Source organism: Camelus ferus, chromosome X (assembly GCF_009834535.1).
Source record: "Camelus ferus isolate YT-003-E chromosome X, BCGSAC_Cfer_1.0, whole genome shotgun sequence".
In the NCBI taxonomy this organism is placed as follows: Eukaryota; Metazoa; Chordata; class Mammalia; order Artiodactyla; family Camelidae; genus Camelus; species Camelus ferus.
Window position 1 is genome coordinate 88,240,313 of NC_045732.1, and position 22,183 is coordinate 88,262,495.

The following is a 22,183-nucleotide window of genomic DNA, read 5'->3' on the forward strand; positions in this document are numbered from 1 at the left end:
TTTGTGAGGCTTTCAGACCTTTAAACTGGGATTTATTCTAGTAATGCTGGAGACCCTAAGGAAGGTCATTACAGAGCACAGAATTAACACCAATTAGGCCAACTAATCTAGCAGATAGAGACCTCATCTGGGGAGTGGAAGTGGCTCACCAGGTGGCCTTGAGAACCTCATTCAGCCACTTAGTGCTTTGATTGGCCACATCTCTTTAAATTAGTTGGTTCATTTGCTTAAAAAGATCAATTTTCTGCCTTCCTCTTTGACTTTACCCCAGTTTACCAGAGGAGGAGGCTCCCTTAACTGGAGGGGAATATTGGACCTGCTGGCGGTCAGTACTCAGTCTGTCTGTACCTCCATCTAGCTGTCTAGCCTCAGGGCTACCTGGCAGGAATCAGCTATTACCACCACAGAGCAATAGCAGTGGCATATCCAACCAGGGCTGAAGAGATAGACATTGGGAGAAATCAAAATTCAGTGCATAAATTGCGTATTTATTTTGTTAGCCCATTGGTTCATCCATTCTTTCAGTTTCCAAGCATTTCCTAAGCACGTCCCATATGTCAGGCACTGTGCTGGTCCCAGGGCCCTGCCCTTTTTAATTTACTGCTGGAGTACCGAAGCCCTCCTCCCCGGCCCCGTTCCAAATTCTAACCCCCTTACAGGAGCTACCCTTCAACTCTTTTCAAGCTAAAAATGGGCACGTGGCCTCACATCTCTCTCAGCTCAAATGTTCTTGTTTGTAAAATGAAGCTAATAATACTCACCCTGCTGCTTCACAGGGATCCAGGATGGATCGACCGAGAAAACCATGTATGGGAGTACTTTTAACTATAAAAAATAATGAAATGCTGATAGTCGTGATACAATAACTAAGACTTACCGAGAGCCTATAACGTTCCACAGAATGAGCCCTACCTAGGCCATAACTGCTCTCTGGAACCCAAAATTCATCATTCATCCCCCTCAAAGATTCATACTTAGTAAATAGAGATTTTAATATATAATATAAGTATATTATTGTGTGAGGACTTACTATGTGCCAGATACTAAGCTTAGTGCTTTCCATGGATTACCTCATTTAATGCCCACGATGATGCAGTCTGGCAAATACGTCTAGGTATTCCTGTATCTATTTTATAGATAAGAAAAATAAGGCTCAGAGAGGTTAAAGAATAACTTGTTTATAATAACAAAGCTAGTAAATGATGAAGTCTAGATTTGAACACAAGTATTCTGTGTCTAGAGTGTGAGCTTTTTTTTTTTTTGGGAAGTAAATCCTTTTTTTAACATTTTTGGGGGGGAGGTAATTAGGTTCTTATTTATTTATATATTTATATAAATATAGGACCTGCTATATTTATATAAATATAAAATAAATGTATATTTATTTTAATGGAGGGAATGGGGATGGAACCCAGACTTTTAACCACCACACTTAGCCTCCTCTTAGAAAACCATACAACTCTATCCAGTACTGAGCTATGGTAATAATATTCTGATTTTTTTTTTAAGGCAGTGGACAGATTCCTAAAACTGTAGAGAACCATTTCTACCACTGGGAGGGAGCCCCACCAAAATAGTTCTAATTTCATCCTAAGTTTACTTCTTTCACCTCCTGGTTTGTTTTACTCTTCAGGTATTTATTTAATCGGGAGGACTTATTTTCACAAGTTTCAGCGCTGCATTAAGAAACATAAAGTACGAACAGGGGGAGGTGGCAGGGGTAGAAAAAGCATGTGCTGCGGTGTAAGAGGCGGATGGAGAAGCCAGGTCCAGACAAGAGTGCATCTGGGTGTGGGTGGCCTTCGTACCGACAGACCATGTGGAAGCACATCCCCTAGCAGGTCCCTCTTTATTACTACACATCTCTGCGTGATCCTTAGTGCACAAACCGTTATTTTACTGGGAGCATCCAGGATTTCCTCAGACTGTCTTACAAAAATTTCACCCAACCTTTTTTTCTGCTGCCTTGGTGTTTGGCTGTGGAAGGTTACTTGCTCTTCTGTATCTGCTGCTATGGCTGCGACTCCTCCTCCTCTTCCTCCCTTTCTTCCTCTTCCAGATCATCATCGTTATCCTCAGCAGCAGAGTTAACATGTTCAAGAACTAAATTATGTTGCCAAGCAATGTGCTGAGCACTTTAACACACATGATTCTATTTATTTGTTTATTCATTCATTTAATTAATATTTATTGAACATTTACTTTGTAGCAAACCGTGTGCTACACACGGGTAATCGAAACAGAGCATTATTTCTTCTGTTGGTCTAGTAGGGGTGCAAAAGGGGAATATATAATTACCAACTGTGGAAAGGCCTGTGAAAAAAGGAGACATGGGACTATGAAAGGTGAAAGGTGCTCTTGAATTTAATTCTTCAACAACCCTGCAAAGTTAATGAATAGCATTATCCTCGATTTTACAGGCAAGGAAACTGACGCTCAGAGAGGTTAAGTGACTTGCTCAAAGTAACGCAGCTGGTCAGTAGGCTGAGTAGAGATTCAAATCCATGTTGGTCAGATTCCAAAGCTCACACTCTTAACAACTTTACTTTATTGCCTCTCCAATGTGTGAAGCGCATATGTAGCCGTTAATGCCCTGTACACTTGGGTGCTGGCTTCATCTCAAGTGTGTGTAGTCGCAATTGTTTCCAATTAGTTGTGGCTGTGGTTTTGGTGCGTGCCTTCAAAGAAAGTGTGCACGCAAAGCAGAGGTCATGTGCCCTGGGTCTTGTGGATGTGCACGAAGTATAAATAATAATGGCATTCCCCAAAAGCTGGGATTCATTGGAGTCACCACATTTGTTTCCCATTAGCTTACGCTACTCAAATACAAACACTAAAGCATGTATTTACATTGCTGTGGACACGGAAAGTCAGGCCCCCAAAGCATTCCTCGCAGGTTGTATAAAGCTGAGCATCCAAATAGTTCAAAATCAGTTTTGTAAGCCCAGCTTAATAGCTTTAAAATGTAACCTAGATTCCAGATACTTTTTTAAAAATGCCTAGAGAGAGGTATGTGAGTAGCGAAAGGAGACAAAACCAGCTAAATCTTCAAAATATGCACCAACCCCCATATTTGTAGTATCTCCTTTGTTACTTCTCCTTTATTTTTAAAATGCTAAAGAGCTTAAAGTCAAGAAAACTCTTAGCCATGTAGCAGCAGTAATGGAATTTTTCATTCTATTCTAACCAGCTGTCTGAAGGTTTTCAAAACAAACCTGTTTTTGATGACATGGTTTGGTTATTTAAGACACAGTAGATGGCAAGTCTGGGAAAAACAAGCCAGAAGCATCCAATGTCACTATCTCAGCCTCCCAGCTCTCCCACCCAGTAACAAAAGGCTTTCCCATCAAGGTGTAGTTTGTGGACAGTATCTGAGAACATGAGGTTGAACTGGAAATTATCTGAGGTAAAGATGTCAAGATGGCAAAAAACATGAATGAAGGCTCCATTAGTTGATATCTTTACCTAAGAGACCGTGTTTTTCTTGACATGCTCTGGACTTGGGAGCAGAAGACTTTGTTTTTAATGAGGTCTCTATCACTTACGTAGTGACTCGGTCAAGTTTTACCCCCCTCCCCGAGCCTCCCTTGATGTGGGAAATGGGGAGGGCCATCTTCCCTGTTACACGAATGGACAGTGCAGATTCAAGGATTAGAGGAGAGAACATATGTTAAGCCCTAGCACGGTGTGTGGTTGATAAGGTTCATATCTTTGCAATCAAGGTAATTCCAAGAGGCACGTTATTTATACCCTATAGACAGATCGAGAGTTGCTGCTCTCACTGGTCTAATTTCAGTGTATTTGATCCCCTAAGAGCTACAAGTATGTCGTTTGATCTTTGTTCTCCAGTCAACCAAGCATAAAAAGAGCCAAATCATGTTGTCCCACGCTGCCGTGCTCTTTTGTTATCTTGGTTTATGGTTTTAAGAACATGAAATTGCTTTATTCTAGAAAGCCTTTTTCCCCCTCTTACACTGTGGTTCTAATTTTCTTAAGTAATTATTCCAGGCTTTTTGTTTCCTTTTATCACACAACTCTGAGTACCTGTTCCAAGGCTAACTTTAAATATTTCCCTTTCTAATCAAATGAAGTCACTCAATTTACACAAGGATATTTTTATTAACTACAAAGACAGAAGGTCATGATGTCCATACCTAAGTGAAAAGGAAATTGTTCAGATGGCCTTTGCTTTTTCATAAAGTGGTTTGAAGAGCATGCATTAAGGATTCAAATGCATGTGGGGCTGAGATGACTCTTGTCCAAAGATGGTTTCAGTGGGTTACTGGGAAGTGCAGTGACAGTGATACAGCCTTTCTTAAAGTGTGGTCTGTGGTTCACTCACAGTAAGATGGGGACAGGGCGGGGGGGAAGATCTAGTTAACAGTACAGATCTCTGCTCCACCCCAGACCTGCGAAATTAGAAGCACTGTGGGTGGGGCCTGGGAGCCTGAGTTTTATACAAACATCCTAGGTGATTTCTTATGGAAATTGAAGACTCATTCCCATGGTGTATAAAAATATACATGCCCTTTGACCCAGTAATCCTGCTAATGGGAAACTAAGGAAATAATCCAAATATGATCCAAAATATGAAAAGCGTTGTTGAATGCTCCTGATACTCCATCCTTATTTATAATAGCAGAAGATCTACAAGCAGTGGAAATGGTCAACATTAGGAGAACGGATAAATGAACTTTGGTGGATCCCTGAAGGGCACTGGGAAGTGTTTTCATCACATTTAAAGCATCGCGTTTCTCACGTTTATTCATAACAATGATTCTAGGAGGCAGGCATTATTTTCCTCATATTACAGACGAGGACATTGAGGTTTAGGGAGGTGAAACAGCAAAGTTAATAATTGGAAAGACAGAAGTTAATGGGGGAAAGCCAGGATTCTAACCCAAGTCAGTCTGACTCTAAACTGCAAGTTCTACCATGTAAAAATATAGACAGTAAAAATAAACCCTACCCCTGAACACACAAATATTGGTCATTAAAGTTTGGGAAATGGGATTTTTTCCCCTTATTTCTCTTTTCTCTCACCTTTCTATATAGATATTTACAGAATAAAAATATTATATTATAAAATAAAAACTGGTTGTATCTTTAAGCAACTATGAGAGCCTCATGTGAGTCAAAGAGGGTAGCCAGGAGGGTGGCAGTGGGGAAAAGCTGGCAGCGGAGAGCCTCGTGTCCTTCCCGCTAAGGCGGCCCAAACCGGGCCCAGCAGAAATGTCAGATTTAGAGAGTGGTTCTGGGGGTCATGGAGTGAAATCAGACTGGTGTTTTCATAAGAGAGTTTACGTTGATAACCATTATTCTGAGCCCTGGCTTTCAAAGAGCTAATAGGATAGTGTCCTTTGAAAATGGCAAACAGTTCACCAAAAAGCATTAGGCACCTAAAGTTAACTGATTCGTGTGCAAGGCCCTCATAAGTTTCCTTTTATAAAGCAAGTGTTCAGTCTTGATAACATTGTAAAGAGTGAGAGAGGGAACCAAAAGGTCAATATTGTGCATTGTAATTAGCTGATTTGATTTCTGTGCCAAATTCCAGGCTGTCCTTGCTGGCAATTCCTCCTCTCTGACACATTACCGTTCTTTCTTTCAACACTGGAGCTTCAGACCCTTTCTGTAAGACTTTTGCATTCACAATAGCTTCCTAGGTTTGGATCTGTTTTGTTAAAGTGTGAGGGTTAGGCTCATCAGCAGATGTCTGTGTAATGTGGTTTGAAAGGATGCTCTAATCCTTCTTCAATGCTGAAGTTGTCTCCAGAATGGGAGTAATTTAGGAAGTAAAGAAGTCATTTCACTGGCAAAGTTTTAAAGTTTTTTTTTGTTTGTTTTAATTGCACTTTTTAAAAAAACCTGAAATACCAGAGAATCCTGGGGGCATGGTACACAAAGTTGGAAGACGGCCTCTCAAAGATTAGCTACAGATCTTCGCCTGGGTCGTCCAAAGGGGTGTAGCTATTCATTCACAAGTTCTTCTCCGGTTAATCTGTGCTTTGGCTTTCTCCTTTTTCATGAGGTTGTGAAAGTAGCTTTTAAGGAATTAAAAAATGTCATGCCACTTCATTGTGCTTCAGTTCAATAGCACATTTATTGAGGTCCTACCATGTGCCAGACTCTGCCTTAAATGCTATGATAAATAAGATCGTAGATAAATAAGATAAATAATACACAGCCCCTGGGCAGCTCAGTCTGGTGGTGGAGCAAAGCCACACGTACAGATAAATAATACCAGGTTGCATACATACAGTGCTATTTAGGAGGTACAGATAAAGGGAACAGTGGTTGAAGAGCGAAAGGCAGAACTCTAATGACCATCTGTGGTAACCGGGAAGGCTTTATTAAGGAAGTGACATTTGAACTTGGCTTTAAAGGATGGAGTGCTTTCAATAGACAGAAAGGAAAACAACTCACATTAAGGTCCTCAGTGAATGTTTGCCAAAGGGAGTCATGAAAGGCTGGAGAAGAGCAAGTTTACAAAGCTCTGCCTAACCCCAGATTCCCCTTACGTGAACAATTCTAATTCAGGGAATCCATGACATAGATGAAGGATATATTTTTTCAAAATTACCCTCAAAATGTATATGTCAAAAGCAATTTTCCCATAAGAAGTGATGGTAAAGGAGGAAATTCAGGTGTTTTGGTCAAACTGAAATGTTGTTATAGTCTAGGTTAGCAGTACTCAAAGACAAGTTGATGGACCCTGGTAAGTCCATGATACCCAGGGATCCACGAGGTCAAAATTCCTTGCACAATAATTCTAAAAGGTTAATTGCCTTTTTCACTGAGCCGATATTTGCATTGATGGTGCAAAAGCAATGGTGACTACAGCTGCTGGCACCACAGTATGGATCAAGGCAGTGGCGCCAAACTGTGCTGGTGATCACTGTATTCTTCACTGGTCTGCACTTGCAGGAAAATAAAAGGCACTTTCACTTATTACGTCATTGCTGAAGCAGTAAACATGATTAATTTATTAAACCTTAACCCTTGAGTATACTTTTAAAGAATATTCTATGTTAGGAAATTTGACGTTTGTTTAAGGTACTTCTGCTGCAAATCATGTTGATATGGGTCTCCAGGAAAAGCACCTGTGAGATTATTTAAGCTCGGAGCTAAACTAGCCTCCATTTTCATGCAATACCATTTTTCTCTGAGATAATGACCAGCAAACAATGGTTATACAGACTTGAGTATTTGCTAGATGTTGTCTTCAAAAGGCACAAAGAGAGCCTGACAGTTAAAGGAAACACTGACTGTTTGTTGCCAAGGATAAAATTCAAACTTTCAAGAGAAAATTAAAATTTTGGAAAACTTGTATCTGCCACCATGACCTTGAGAGCTTCTGAAGACTTTTCTAATGAGATTGGAGGTGATATTAATGAATGTGATTTTTTTTTTTGTATCATATAATGAAAGGTGTCACTATTTGGAAGACCTGCACAGCTCGGTGAAACAGGATTTTTCGGATGACGCATGCGTGAGATGAAATGGGTAAAACTCCCATTCAAAATCCAGAACATTTCAATGGATTTTAATGTATCAGAACATGAAAAGTTTATTTATATGATTTCATATTCAGCATTGCAACTAACCTTTCCTATTTGTTGAATTTTTACGTCGTATCGATGAAAACTACCCACAATTATCTGAAAAGCCTACTAAAATACTTCCATCTTTTCCCATTACATATCTGTGAGAGGCTGCATTTTCTGCACATGTTTCAACCAGAACAATATATATCAACAGATTGAAGGGACAAGCAGATATGATAACCCAGCTATCATATGAAGCTAAACATTAAAGAGATTTGCAAAAACGTAGACCACCACCACCCTTCCTTATAACTGTTTTATGTCAGGGGAAAATATATTTATTTTTCATTAAAAATGCTATTTATGTTAATATATCATGGGCTTATTCTTGTTATGTTTAAATTAGTTATTAACTAATTTTTTTAATTTCTCAGTTACAATTTCTGAGATGGTAACTGTCAATAGATATAACTATATAATCCAAAGTTTCCCTGGGTTGCCTGATAAGAGTATAAAGGAGTCCTGAAATCTTAAAGTTAGAGAACCGCTGGTCTAGTTTATCCTAGCCTATATGTCTCTACTGTACATTCAGATGTGTAGGAAGAATGGTGGGTGGGTGGAGTGGTAGAGCGGCAGGGTAGAGGTGGTCCTGGACTGGGAGATGGTAAGTGGGTTCGTTTGTCCCACACCATTAGAGATTGTTGGCTAGGAAAGAACCAACTTTTTGTTGTGGACTTTTCTTTCTTTGCTTAAAAGGAGAAACATTTCTGTATGGTTTGTTGATTGTTCCAAGTAGATCTTGGTGTAGCAGCTAAATCACAGGTGGGGAATATAAAAGTATATTTTGCAGTGACAATGAACACAGACAATGGAAACCACAGAAACCAAGATGTCCCTGTACATGTATGCCACATCTGCATACTCTGCATCTTTTGTTGTCCTTTATTTAAAAATAGGAGGTAGGACTGAGATTTAGGACTAAAAGTGGGTGATGGGGCCGAACAGAGCAGGGATAGAGGACGCTGGAATACAGCCTTGGAGAGAGATGGTGAGGAAAAGTAAAATGGAGTTGGAGAATTGCCCGCAGAGACCACTCATGTTGTGAGCTGGGCTTCTGGATCAGTGGAGAGACTTTGGGAGGTGGAAGTCACTATAACATTAGAAAGGCGTTGGCTGTGCGACCAAACAGCCAGAGACACTGAAGAGCAAAACAGACATGCCTCGTATTAGGCATATTATCTACAGTAAAGCAAAATGAATTTCAAAGCATCATATTGAGATTGTGGAAGAGGGAGATATTTTAAAAGTTTTTCTAGAGGTCAGGGCACAGTATGTGGCAATTAATTATAAGTATTCCTTTAACTGTATATAAAATGTCACTGCTCTTCTCTTCATTTGGTGGGACGCATCTGTTGTTTTAATTTAGTGAATGTAAATATAGTTATAGAGGGCTTCCAGAGGCATCTTTTCTGATCTTGGTGTTCTCTCAGCCTATAAATATGCTTTGTTTATCTATTTTATATATAGTAATTAGTATCTGGAGATCTCGAAATCCCAATTTATCCCTTCCCACCCCCTTCCCCCCTCTGGTAACCATGAGTTTGTTTTCTGTATCTGTGAGTCTGGTAGGTTTTTTGTAAATGAGTTCACTTGTGTCTGGAGTGTATCTATGTACATGTACGAAACATGCTGTACCACAAAAATTGATGCAACATTGTAAACTGACTATACCTCAATTTAAAAAATAAATTAAAAATTAAGGGGGTCAAACATATGCTTTGCCTATCATGTCGTAAGTTCCTTGGCAGTGAGTTGTCCCATGGAGGCTGTCAGGAACTGACGACCTGGGAAAGATCTGATGTAATATACACTCTGGCTCCCGAGTTGTAGAGAATCGTGTCGGATTCTATGGAAAGGTCCAGAAGTTGGAAACTCTAAAGAGTACAAGCAGTGTACATCTATTTAAATTTGAAAATGATTTTTTGAAGCTTCTTGGTAACTCTTTTAACATTTTATAATGCCTCCTGTTCATCACACACTGTTTCAGACCTACATGGTTGTTTTCTTTCAGCTCCTGAGAACCATGTCAGTGCCCAAAGGTCGAGTTCTGGATAAAAACCTTGATGAGGAAGGGCTTGAAAGTGGAGACTGCGGCGATGATGAAGATGAGTGTATTGGAGGCTCTGGTGACGGAACGATGAAAGTGAAGAATCAGCTCCGCTTCCTTGCAGGTAACTGATTAGCGCGGGTGCAAATCTGAGCTAAAATGGTGATGCTTGGGAATTAAAGACCAATTGACTCTGCTCTCTATAATTCCCCTAAAATCCCTGCAAGCCACAATGCCATCAATTCTTTAAGGAAAGACTACAATCTAGAAAAATGAAGTTTTCAGGTAGGTAGCCTTTTAAAAAAAATCTCTGGACCTGGGTAGATTAAAAAGGTAGCTTCCTGTTTTTCATTGTCTAAAATGAACTGGTCTGATCAGTTGGCTCTGTTTCCTACTGGAGAATTCCTGGGTTCATTCATCTCTTTTGATGGAAAAAAAAATGGCATCTGGAGAGTCTAGTAAAAACCAATGGTGGGATAACTTTCAAAGGTAGAGGCATTAGCTGACCCTCTCTTCTGAGAATGTCATATTTGTTTTTTTTCACAAGTAGTCTCAAACAGATTATGACACAGAACTGCATAGCTACATGAAAACACAGAAAAAAACAAACAAACAGACGCTGGTGTCAAGAAGGCAAAATAACCACCACAAAAAATATTCCTTTACATTCACATTTGTCTTGATTATCCCAATTTACAACATACTTTTGTATGGGTAGGTGTCCTTCTTTCCATTTTACACATAAGCAAACTGGGGCTCAGAGAAGAACTGAGATTCATCTAAATGGAAGAGCTGGAACTCGAACTTGGCTCCAGCCTTGTCCTTGAAATCCTATCGCCCAAGGCGTCTGAGACCCTACAAGCTCCTCCTTCTCCTTCAGCCTCTTTCCTTCACTAGTTCTTTCTCATCCTCCCCTGAAACTGGGTCTCTTCTTAAGCCTCTATCTTTTCTCTCTTCAGAGAAAGCACAGATCTTATCCACTTTTGCTCTTTCCATTTTTTTTTTAATGATTTTGGTAAGTTCTTTTTTTTTTTTATTCTAGCAAGAATAAAAAATCTAACACAAAATCTGCCCCTCTTAACAAAGTTTTAATTGTACAATACTGTTAGTTATATGTGGAATGTACAGCAGACCTCTAGAATTTTTTCACCGTATATGACTTTAACTCTGTCCCCATTAAACACTAAGTCCCCTTTTTTCTCCCTCAACCCCTGGCACCACCGTTTTACTTTCTGCTTCCATGAGTTTGGCCCCTTTAGCTACCTCATATAATGGAATCATGTGGTATTTGCCCTTCTGTGACTGGCTTATTTCACTTAGCATAATGTCCTCAAGGTTTATCCATGCTGTAGCATACGGCTACAGGATTTCCTTCTTTTTCAAGGCTGAATAATGTTCCACTGTGTGTATATAGCACCATTTCTTTATCCATATATCTGTCAATGGACATTTAGGTTGTTTCTACCTCTTGGCAGTTGTGGATAATGCTACAGTGAACTTCTTTAACTATTATACCACTATGGGGATAATTCATAAAATCATTACCTCCAATCTAAACTGCTCTCCTGAGCTATCATCCCCCATCTCCAGCTGCTTACTAGTCATTTCTACTTGGCTTTCTCGCCGTTACCCTGAACTCTATGTGTCATGAATCAAACTTACCAACAGACCATCCCAAACTGGCCCTCCCTTAATAATTCTCTTTTCCTGATGTGACTACCGTTCTCCCCGTCACTGAGGCTTAAAACTAAAGTCATCTTTGACTCTTCTCCCTTGCCCTTCATGTAATTGGGCACCAAATCACTGTAGATTATTTGCAATTTTTTTCTGCCTCTCTTCCTGTTTTTTTTCTATCTCCCTTTCACCCTCCTGCATACATTATTTCAATCACATCTTAAGTGGTCTCCAGGCTTCTAGGCTAAGATGAGAGTATTGAGAGCCTTAGGCTAGCAGATTAGAGAACAAAGAATCAGAGAACCGGGCAGAAGATTCCACCATCTTGTATAGCTGCAAGGTTAATCTTTCTAAAACATCTCCTACCTCGCTTGGCTGCCTTCATCCTGTCCCCACTGCCTGGAGGCTAGTGTTCAGACTCTTCGGCAGAGTTCTGAGGGCCTTCTGGTCTGGCCTAAAGTACCCTTCTGGCTTCATTTCCCCCCACTAGCCCCGTAGGACCCTCCACTTTGGCAAGAACAACCATACTCATGCCCCTGTCTTTATACCATTGCCGCCACTTATTTCTGTGTAAATACACCCTTTTATTTTTTCTTAAATTACACTTATCCCTCTAAGTGAATTTCAGGTATCATGCAGTGAAAAAAAAAATAGTTTTAGGGATAAAGCAAACTTGTATTTGAATCCTGGCTCTATTCCTTATGAGTTAGCATGACCTTGGTCAGTTCTTAGCCTCCTATCTAAGTCATTACCCCAACTTCATAGGACTATTTCAGGATCAAATCAAGGGAGAAATTTGTAAAGCGTCTAGCCCAGTATCTAGAATATCCTAGGTGCTTCATAATTATTAGTTTCCTTCAATGAAATCCTTCACAACCATCTCAGTCTACAGTTATCTCCGACCGCTGAATCACTAAAACAAGTTCTGCCAATGCTTTCAGGAAATAGTCTGCAGTGGCTCCCAAGTTCCATTCCTGGCATAACATGATCACTCAGAGCCTGGCATCCTATAAAAAGAATGTGGGATAAACATAATAAGTAAAAACAATAGAAGCTCATGTTTATTGGACACCTCCAAGCACTGGACCAGACCTTTGCACACATTGCCTCGTTTCATTTTCAAAACACCACTATTATTATTCCCACTTTACAGATGAGAAAACTGATGCTGGAAGAGGTGGAGTAATTTGCCTCAGGTCATGCCATCGCTAAGGTCAGAGTCAGAATTCGGAGCCAGGCAGTTAGATATCCGAGGCCACTCTTTGGACAAATCTGCTTCGCATTTCGCTACCCAAAAAAGCTTTGAGTCATCTGAAGCTGGCTCAGATGATTCACCAAACTAGTAACCGGGCCCCGCACTGATCCCTAGCACACACCACCGGTCAGGTTTCTCCCAAAGTCCTGCCTGTCTCTCCTCTCGCTTCCTGCCTATAAGCTACTTGCCTGTCCATCTTTTCCATTTCAAAACATGATCCAACAATTCCATGGTGACTTAACTTTTTCTTAAACAGTGTTTGTTGTGGGACCTTGTCAAGGGCCTTTTCAAAATCAAAATAGATTACATCCACTGGTTTCCCTTTGTCCACATGCACATTTATTCTCTTAAAGAATTCTAGTCAATTAGTTAGGCATGATTAACCCTAAGTGCTTTGTAAAGTGTAAAACACTACACAAACGGTGGTTAATTTAAATTACAGGAAAAATGATGCCCTACTCCCAATAGGTTACACTTGCCTCACACGTTCAGTGATCCTACCGGCCTGGAGTTCCTTGGGTCCCCTTTGAAATGCTTCTCGTGGCGAGGAGACTCGCTGGCAACCTGCCAGGCTCGTGGCACAATAGCTATTTGGAATAACAAGCTATACACTTTGGTCAGCTGTTACACAATTTTACCCCAAATCTGGGTGGATGCCATCTGGTCCTGGTGATTCATCAGCATCCACTTAGTCAACTAGACTTGGAACACTGTGTGCATTTACCGCCATCTCGTTTAGTACTTCCAGGTTCCTCCCTCTGAAAGACAACTTGGAAATGAAAAACAAAGCTCAGAGTATGTTCAGACTCTTCTATCTCCCTTTTGTCCGTGAACAGTTGTTTTGCACCATAACCAGCAAGTGGTCCTACTGGCTGGTTTCCCGGCTCACTTCTTCCCTTCTTTTGATGAAGTACAGGACAACCTAGCTTCTATTCTTGGCTTTGCTTCTAACTCCCATGTGTCCCAGGGCCAGCCCCTTTCTCTTTTTAGAAGTCATTTTCTCCATTTGTAAAATGAAGAGAATGGCCAGACAATTCTCGCAGGCCATTCCAGTGCCAGCAATCTGTAATTATTTTTCATTTATTTGGCTTTAGCCCCTGGCAAGTTGCTTACTGGAGTCTTTTGGGGAGATCTTCTTCTGACCTTGCAGGTTCTCTGTTTTCTTCTGCTGAGCTGTTTCCACTTTTAAAAAGGTCTCACTTTCCCTACTGTAGCTCCTTTGACTTCTCCAGTCTGGCAAGCCAGACTTCTTACCAAGGGCTGCCCACACCTGGCCCTCGGCATGCTGGTATACCAGGATGCTAATAAGTGTTAGGTAGTTTCCAGGCCTTCTGGGCTATATTCACTCTTCAAAGTCTTCATTCCAAAATTCCCCAAGTGCTCTATATTTCTATAATTCTTATTTCTAAATTTAACACAGAATTCACAGGGTCTGACCCTTCTTTCTGATCGTTGGATTTAATTGCTGCTGAGATGATTATTACATGATGTCTTCTTACCCATAGTCACAGGTTGACCTGTTCCTTTCACTTCTCAGAAGAAGGCTATTGTGTGTCCCTTTTGGTGGGTTACTGCATTTCTTCCAGCCTGTTTCGTGGGGTTGTGGCAATTAAACAAAATAATCCATGCAAACCAGTTGGCCTTGTGCCTGGCACCTCGTAAGCACTCCACAATTGTTATGTACCATTAAAGCAACTGGTCTGTTGCTGTCACTGCCAACCTGCGGGCACTCAAAGAGCCTGCCGACGCAGATTAGGATCAGTTGCCTTGTTTTCTTGCTTGTTTGTTTAAGATCTAGAAAAGACAATTAAAAGCCAGCAACCAACATTCAGCAATACCCCCTTAACCCTTGTCACTCTAAGTGGGGTCAGTGGAACAGCGTCTGTTTCATCTGCTAGCTGCTTAGGGATGCAGACTCTCCGGCCCCACCTGGAGACCTACTGAAGCATAAGGTCACGGTAACAAGACCCCTAGCTAATTTGCTGACAGCCGTTAGCACCTTCTAACTGAGCACTCGTGGCACTGAGGCTTAATACTTGAAGCATCGAAGAAGCCACTAAACTGCCCCCCCAGTGAGCTAAGTATTCTGGGAAGTGTAGAAGAGGTCCAAGGCCCGGCCATCCCAGTGATCAATTAGGGCACTTGGGTTCCAGTCCTAGCATATTTACTAACACTGAGACTGTGAGCAAGTTATGTAGCTGCTCTGAGCCTGTTTCTCCAGGTGTACAATGGGGCCAGTCATCCTTGCCTATACCTCAAGGAGTTATTGTGAAAGTCAGACGCGATCGGTAATGAGCGAGAAAGTGCTTTGTAACCTGTGAAGCTCTGCAAATATTGATGACAACCAGAAGATTATTGTTATTATTCCAAAATCTCTGGAAGCTCTTTGGCTTTCTCCGCAGCTGTAGGTCTGCGAAGGTTGCATTTAACCCATGAGTTATAAAACACTTGCCCTGAACACCCATGTTCAGACTCCCTTTCAAAGACAGATCATCCATGAGGGACTTGGTGCAATAAGATGACTGTCTTTTTGTCAAGCTGCCATCAGTATTGTTCCTAGTTTTTGGCCCGGTCAAAGCTCTTATTGTAAGCTGTTTGGGAAGCTGGCTACTTCCAGTGATTTGACTGGGGTTGATCCCTGAGAAGCTTTGAGGGCTCTGCCCATGTGTCCCTGCCAAGGCGTGATAACTAAGCATCTGAAGCATCTGCCCCTTCTCTGCCAAGTCTCATCCAAACAGAAACACACCCACACGCCCATGCACACACATGCACGCATGCACACGTGCATACCTGCTGTCGGAAACAATTGAAATATACGCTCACAGGACAACTCCCAGCAAGAAATACCTATCTCAGAGACACCTGCGTTACCACTCCCTCACCTCTATCATCCTTGGACCTGCTTCTGTGCCAGCATGCGCTGTTCTGTGGGCACAGGCAGAGTAGGCTGGTGAGCCTCATGTCTTTTTAACAGCGAGTCAGAAAACGAAGATAATCTTGTCTCAAGTTGGGTCAAACAATGGATACTGTGAAAACCTATTTCTTTGGATGAGGAAAGCGGAAACAAACTCTAGAAGACAGCTACATCATTTGTTGTACGTGGGAGTAAGAGGGGCTTCGGCGGTTGGGTTGGCAGTAGGGTGAGGAAGACAGTTCATGAAATACGTCTTGGGCTTAGGACTTGAACCAATATTAATGAAGACACAAATGAACTTATTCACAAAACAGAAGCAGACTCACAGACAGAAAACAAACTTATGGTTACCAGGTGGGGAAAGAGTGGTGAGGAGGGATAAATTGGGATTTGCAGATCCCAACTACTGTATATAAAATAAACAACAAGGTCCTACTGTAGAGCACAGGGAACTATATTCAATACCTTGTAGTAACCTGTAATGAGAAAGAATATGAAAACAACTATATGTATGTATATGTATAACTGAACTATGATGCTGTACACCAGAAATTGACACAACATGTAAACCAACCATACTTCAATTAAAAATAAATAAATAAAAGTAGATCTAGACCCAAAAAAATTTGGGAAAGGAGGGTATAGCTCAGTGGTAGAGAATGTGCTTAGCATGCATGAGGTCCTCGGTTCAATCCCCGGTACCTCTATTAAATAAATAAATAAATAAGAAAGAAAGAATAAATAAATAAATCAAATTATCCCCCCAAAAGAAATCAAAAAAGCAAACAAACAAACAAACAAAAACCAAATAGTTATTTCTTGCCATAGTAAAGAAATATGTCTTGTGGAAATGTTTGCCCTCAAGAACCTTTCAGTCTCTCCATGTCAGTGTGAGGACTAAAAAGAGAAAACTTGTCACCTGTTCCCTGTCTGGGAGTGAGGGTGAAGTTGAATTCCAGGCCTAGGCAGGTCCCTTTGGCCATTCTCTGTCATCTCCAGGTGTTGTGAGAGCAAGCAGCTCTCTGCGTCTCCCCTGCCCATCACCCCTTTCCAGCAATACTGGAGTGAAGCCATTACGACCTCACAGCTGTGGGCCCCATGAGGCTGTACCCAGTATTCCCTCCCTCCAGTTACTTTACAATCTGGAAGCAAAAGAACAATGACTTCCCAAAACCAGAAAGTAGGAAATATTTTTAAGCCAATTATTTCTTTTTTAGCAGATCAAATGTAATCTTATATTCCTTCTCCTAACACATTTGTGCCCATAGAAGAGGGGAAGGATGCTTTAGTGGCTTAACTTTTCTTGTAAATTGTCAAATCAAACCTTCACAAGCGTGGGCTGATGGTCGCATGCATTGATAAATTCATTAACAGTTGGTTTGGTGAAAAGGATAAAACCAATGGAGGAACTTTATGATGGGCCTTTTATCATGGGTGATATCTGCAAATTTTTCATGTTTAGAACAAATCCTATTGCCTGTTGAAGAATGAGTAAAAAGTTCGTAGGGGAATGAAATGCCCTGGGTTTTTTTTAATGGGAAAGTTGTGGAGTCCTGTTCAGAGCTCAAAATACATGTGGATACAGTAATATATCTCTTTATACTGCCTGCCCTGCTGGTAACAAGCCCAGGAAGAGATTAGGGCAGTTTTCCCAAAGTGTATTCCATAGGTCGAACAACCCGAGCCTGCTTCCTTCGCACTCTTTGGAAGCCCACCAGTCAGATCTTTGGCACTTACGTGCCACTTAGTTACTACTAAGTAACCCAGCTCTGGGATTCTCTGGCAGGATCCTGTACTGACTCTCTCCAACCTTCTTTCTTGGGCTATCAGTCCCTCAGACATGTGACCTCAGTGTAAGGGGACCCCATGTCATTCACACTGGGAGGCAGATCCCATCTGATGGATGAATAGGGTACCTTCCTGCCCTTAGGCTGCTGAGGCCTGAGATGTAAAGGAGGGCATTTCATCCACATAGTCAAGCAAATTAGCCTCAGTTCTGTGTCTGCCATTTCCAGGGTTGGCCGTGAACAAAGTCACTCAGCTCCTCTGAGCCTTATTTCTCATATGCAAAAATAATGATAAACTATTTCCTGACCTGCCCACTTCACATGTTATTGAATGAAACACATGTGTTAGTGGATATAAAAGTACTTTATAAACTGTAATGGAATTATCCACTTAGAATAATATTATTAATATTGTTTAGTACCATTGGGTTATAAGTTAATTTTAGTCGCCAAAAGCCTGCAGCTAAAATTAGCAATTAAATCCTCAATGGTCTGGACAAACAAATTTCATTATAATGTGCTCCCACTTTTTCATCCCCAAGGTGGCATTTTCAGTTATTCATTAACTTGTTTTCAGTCCAGTGAGAAGGTATTTAAACAATGACAAATATGTCTGCTGCGTTGTGCAAATAACCAGTCACAACAGTCGCAGTCACGTACATCTTGAAAGCATCTTAGCTGGTTAGCTTTTGTTTTCTTTGGTCTTATTGGGGCAGCGAGGGCAGGGGTGGACAACGAATTGGGGAGGGTCAAGAAAGGGCCCCTGATTCTTTCCATTCTGTCTCACTCTGAGCTCCGAGCAATCTGCTTTCACGTCTTGATCTTTTCTTTTAAAGATCAGATGCCACAGGGAAGCTGAAGGAAGCAAAGCTCCCCAGAATAGCGCTTTTCTCCCAGATACAGACCAGGTGGTTCTTGCTAATAGATTGACAAGACAGCCAATCCCACGTCACCCCAGAGCTTTGGGCAGCTCCCGTGGCTCACAAAGAGGGATTTATATGCAAGCTTTCACAGTGCTATGACCTGCCGATGGAGGAAGGGTACCCAGAAAGGGCCTTCCCCGCGCCCTAGTGTCAGCTAGGGAATTACTCCAGGTAAGTTGGTGATGGATGAGAAGAAAGAAAGGTAAAAACTTTCTCTGAAGTTACCATCACTTGAGATGCTTTAGGGAGTTTGTTTCGTATTATTGGGGAGGACATATTCTGGGGTTCACTTTTCTCTGTCTACGGCCCTGTGACACTTCCCTTCTGAGCCATTAGGCTATGAGGCTTTTATACTCGTTGGTGGGCCTTCCACATAACTCCAAGAATTGCGGGAGTGTTCAGGACTGTGTGAGAGACTTGTGACCACTGTATTATAGTTTATAATCAGTTTTCAAATTAAAAGGAAACTGTTGACGGTACGAGTGTGGCTAAATGGACTTTTCTCTGGATGAAGCCACGTCGGCCAGTTACCGTGGTAATCTAGCATGGATAGGAAGGAATGGGAACGAGAGGTTCAGCACTCATGGATGGAGAAGGAGAGGTGTAACCGGCAGGAAGGTGGCAAGCCCAAAGCCACTAGCTGGGCTGCCAGACAGAAATGAAGCTGTCTCTGCAGGATAACGTCTCCTTGGGATCTGGGAGAGCCAGCTCATGTGCCCTCCAATGGGAGTTGCTCCCCGCAAGAATGTTGTATCAGAAAGAGAGAAAGATGCAGCGTCTAATTAAGCCTCTGTGGTGGCCCTAAGTTCCCCTGATGAACGAGGGTCTCTCGAGGGAGCCAAATCAGAGGAGCCCAGTGTAACAAGGAATCATGAGCCCGCCGAGTGAGAGATGCTGAAAGTGTGTGGTACGCATGCGCAGTCCTCGTGGCTGCAGGTGGAGCTCAGACATGAAGCCCGGCGGAGGTCCTGCTCGGAGAGGAAGTGGAACTCGGAGCCGATGGATGCCTTGCAATCGCTGACCTTCCAGAAGGTCCCTGAAACTACAACACGCACGCGCACACGTGTGCATTCAAGTTATTAAGTCTCTCATTCGAATTCAGACAATGCTGCCCCTTAACTTTGTTAATATGGCAAAAGCATAGCGGGACAGCCATTGCCTCTTTCTCCCCCTCATTTTCCTGGGCCAGCACAGGATTTCCGATTTGCTTTGGTAGGCATGAAGTTACTGGCAAGCTTTTGTTTTGTTAGTCTTTTTGAAAGGAAACCTTGTTATAAAGCCTGCCTATGTACACACCTGGCTAAGAAATGGTTAATGATCCAGGCAAATGATCCCTAGCGCTTAGGGTTCTTAACATTTCTAAATATACTTACTGATTCTTAAAAACTGCCTTTTGATTTTTGTTTTTTTCAACCCTAATGGGTATGGGTGATGGTAAATAAACCTTTAAAGGTGAGAACAGGAGCGCCAGTGCAGAGTCTCTTAATTGGTGGCTCGTTGGTGGACTTCAGCAGTAATATAATTACCAAGTAAATAAAAATGGACTAGAGGCCCCTCTACAAATTCTGGTGTCTGAGAGAGCAGTCTGTCAGAGCAGGGCCAGTCTCATTAGCACCTTCAGGATGGCTTTCAGAGTAAAGTAGTTTCCTTGATTAATGATGAGCTCCTCAGAGGGTAGACAGCAAGTCTTTGTCATCTTATATGTACACTTAGCAACTCTCAGTCACCAACCTCTGCTGCCTTCTCCTGCCCGGCCCCACAACTGTCACTTAGAAGATGTTTGATAAATACTTCCACTATCCATGTGCAGTGTTTACTTGTCACCATTTGCTTCCCTGTGTCTCCTATTTGGTAGGTTTCACCCTCACTGCTTCTTTAATTAGCTTCCTCAAAGTATCCTTCACCCTCTAGCAGCTGAAATTGTGCGCAGAGATAGGCGATCCCTATCGCAGTCAACACAGGGGTAGGGGCTCCTGTGTGGAGGAGGACACGCTGTGCGAGACTCTGTGTGTCTGTAGCCTAGATGCGCGTCTTCAGGAGAGTGAGCAGGATGCTGAAGACTCTACAAACAGGGTCAGTGGAAGGACACTGGGGAAAAGTAGCGATGCTCAGTCTGTTAGAAGAATTAGGGAGATGTGAATGTTGTCTTCTGATATTTAGAGGTCTTGCATATGGAAGATGAAGGTAGATCTGGAGCCAATACATGGAACTTACAAGGAGATATATCTTGGCTGACAAAAGGATGAACCTTCCAGCACTTTAGGCTGTTCCTCAGTGGAATGGATTGCTCTAGGAAACAAGCAGCTTCCTGACTCTTGGAGGTATTTGACGAGAGATTAAGTAACCATATATCAGAAAGATTGGTTGGGGGCTGGTGGAGTCGGGTGTCAGAAAGTAGAGAGGTACCTACATCATGGGCTCTTGACTTCTATGGTCCTGAATAGCTCTGAGATGCTGTGGTTTTATGATGCAAACCCATAAGTAGAGCAAAAGAGAACCAAGATGGTGGAGCAAACCAATGAGGCAATTTGTCGGGCTCTGGGGAGGAGAGAGGAGTGGAGAAGAGATTCTCTGATTGTATTTGAGCACATGTCACCAGTTACGATTTTCTGCAATTATTTTCCTTAGGAATGGCAGACTTTTTCAACGAGCAGTTCTTTTCAGCATCCTGTCTGTCACTCACAGCCTCTAGATTTGTTTTACTACTATGAGAATCCAGTTCTCATTTCTCCCCAATTATTTCCAGGCTTGTGGCCTTCCTGCCCCTGTGTTAGAAAAGCAAAGTGGGATACAGCCCCTCTTCCAGCTCCGTGTGGTTATCCCTAACGGCTGGATGGTCAGTATCAAGGTTGTCCCTTCCTTACCTCCTCCACCACTCTCTCCCTTCTGACTCTGGCCTCACAGAATCGACCAGTGCATCTCAAATTATCTGGTGAAGGACTGGTTTTTTTGCTGTTGTTTTTTTGGTTTGTTTGTTTTGTTATTCCTCCCAAATCTGTCATGAACCAATACTTCTGTAAAATATAATAAAAATGAATTATGACAAAAAGGAAATGACTAAAGGGCCTACAAAATACAAGCCACGATTTTTAATTCTGAAACTCAACAGACTTGAAATCTCTCTGTCAGATTGCTATAAAAATTTCTAAATACTTTCTCTCAACTTTTGTGCTGATCTCCTGGCAGATTGGCAATAAATAGAGCAGTAGACACCACTCTGAGTAGGGAAGAGTTGGCTGCCCCCTGTGTCTCTGCCTCTTATCTCTCCATGTCCTTGGACCCAGTGGTGACATACACTCAGTAGCAGCGGTCCCAGTGGGCAGTGGCGTGCTGGCGCTGGCCTGCACCAGCTCACAAAAGCCAATCATTAATTTCAGAATTTTCACGAGCCAGTTGTTAAACATAGCCATTATTAAAAATTAAATCCTATAGATTTATAATTAAGTATATTCTATTAGAAACAAAGATAAGGAAGGAGGATATAGCTCAGTGGTAGAGTGCATGCTTAGCAAGCACGAGGTCATGGGTTTGATCCCCAGTACCTCTGTTAAATAAAAAATAATAAATATATAAATAAACCTCATTACCTCCCCCCTCCCAAAAAAACAAAGATAATGTACTGAAAATTCATCACATCCTAATTATTTTATTACATGCACTATTATCTGTGCTCTGGAGGTTAAGGTTATTTGTCTAATTGTCTAACTGTGCCTTTGTGGTGGGAGTACTGTATACCCTTCCCAACTCTGTATGTGGTGTCTTCACCTTGGGAGCTTTGAAACTGAGCACGATGGAAATATTTCCACCACAGAAATCACCAAAAACCATACATTGGGCTGGTCTTATTCTTTTGCTGATTGTCTAGAATCCAGATTTAAGAAAGTGGTGAAAAAAACGTTAATAGTGCAGATAAAACTCAAAATCTGTAGCCTTTACATTGGGAACAGTGCAAAACACTGGGAAAGTATTCTTCTAGTAT

General features: G+C 41.8%; 1 protein-coding gene across 2 annotated transcripts in view; it reads left to right on the forward strand.

Moving 5' to 3' along the window:
* Positions 1-22,183, forward strand: part of GPC3 (glypican 3) — a 371,347-nt gene that overhangs the window by 311,065 nt on the left and 38,099 nt on the right. For both annotated transcript variants that reach the window (XM_032474511.1, XM_032474512.1), the window contains one exon: positions 9,616-9,775. In XM_032474511.1, the coding sequence (XP_032330402.1) occupies positions 9,616-9,775 (160 nt within the window). The remainder of the gene's footprint in view (positions 1-9,615; positions 9,776-22,183) is intronic.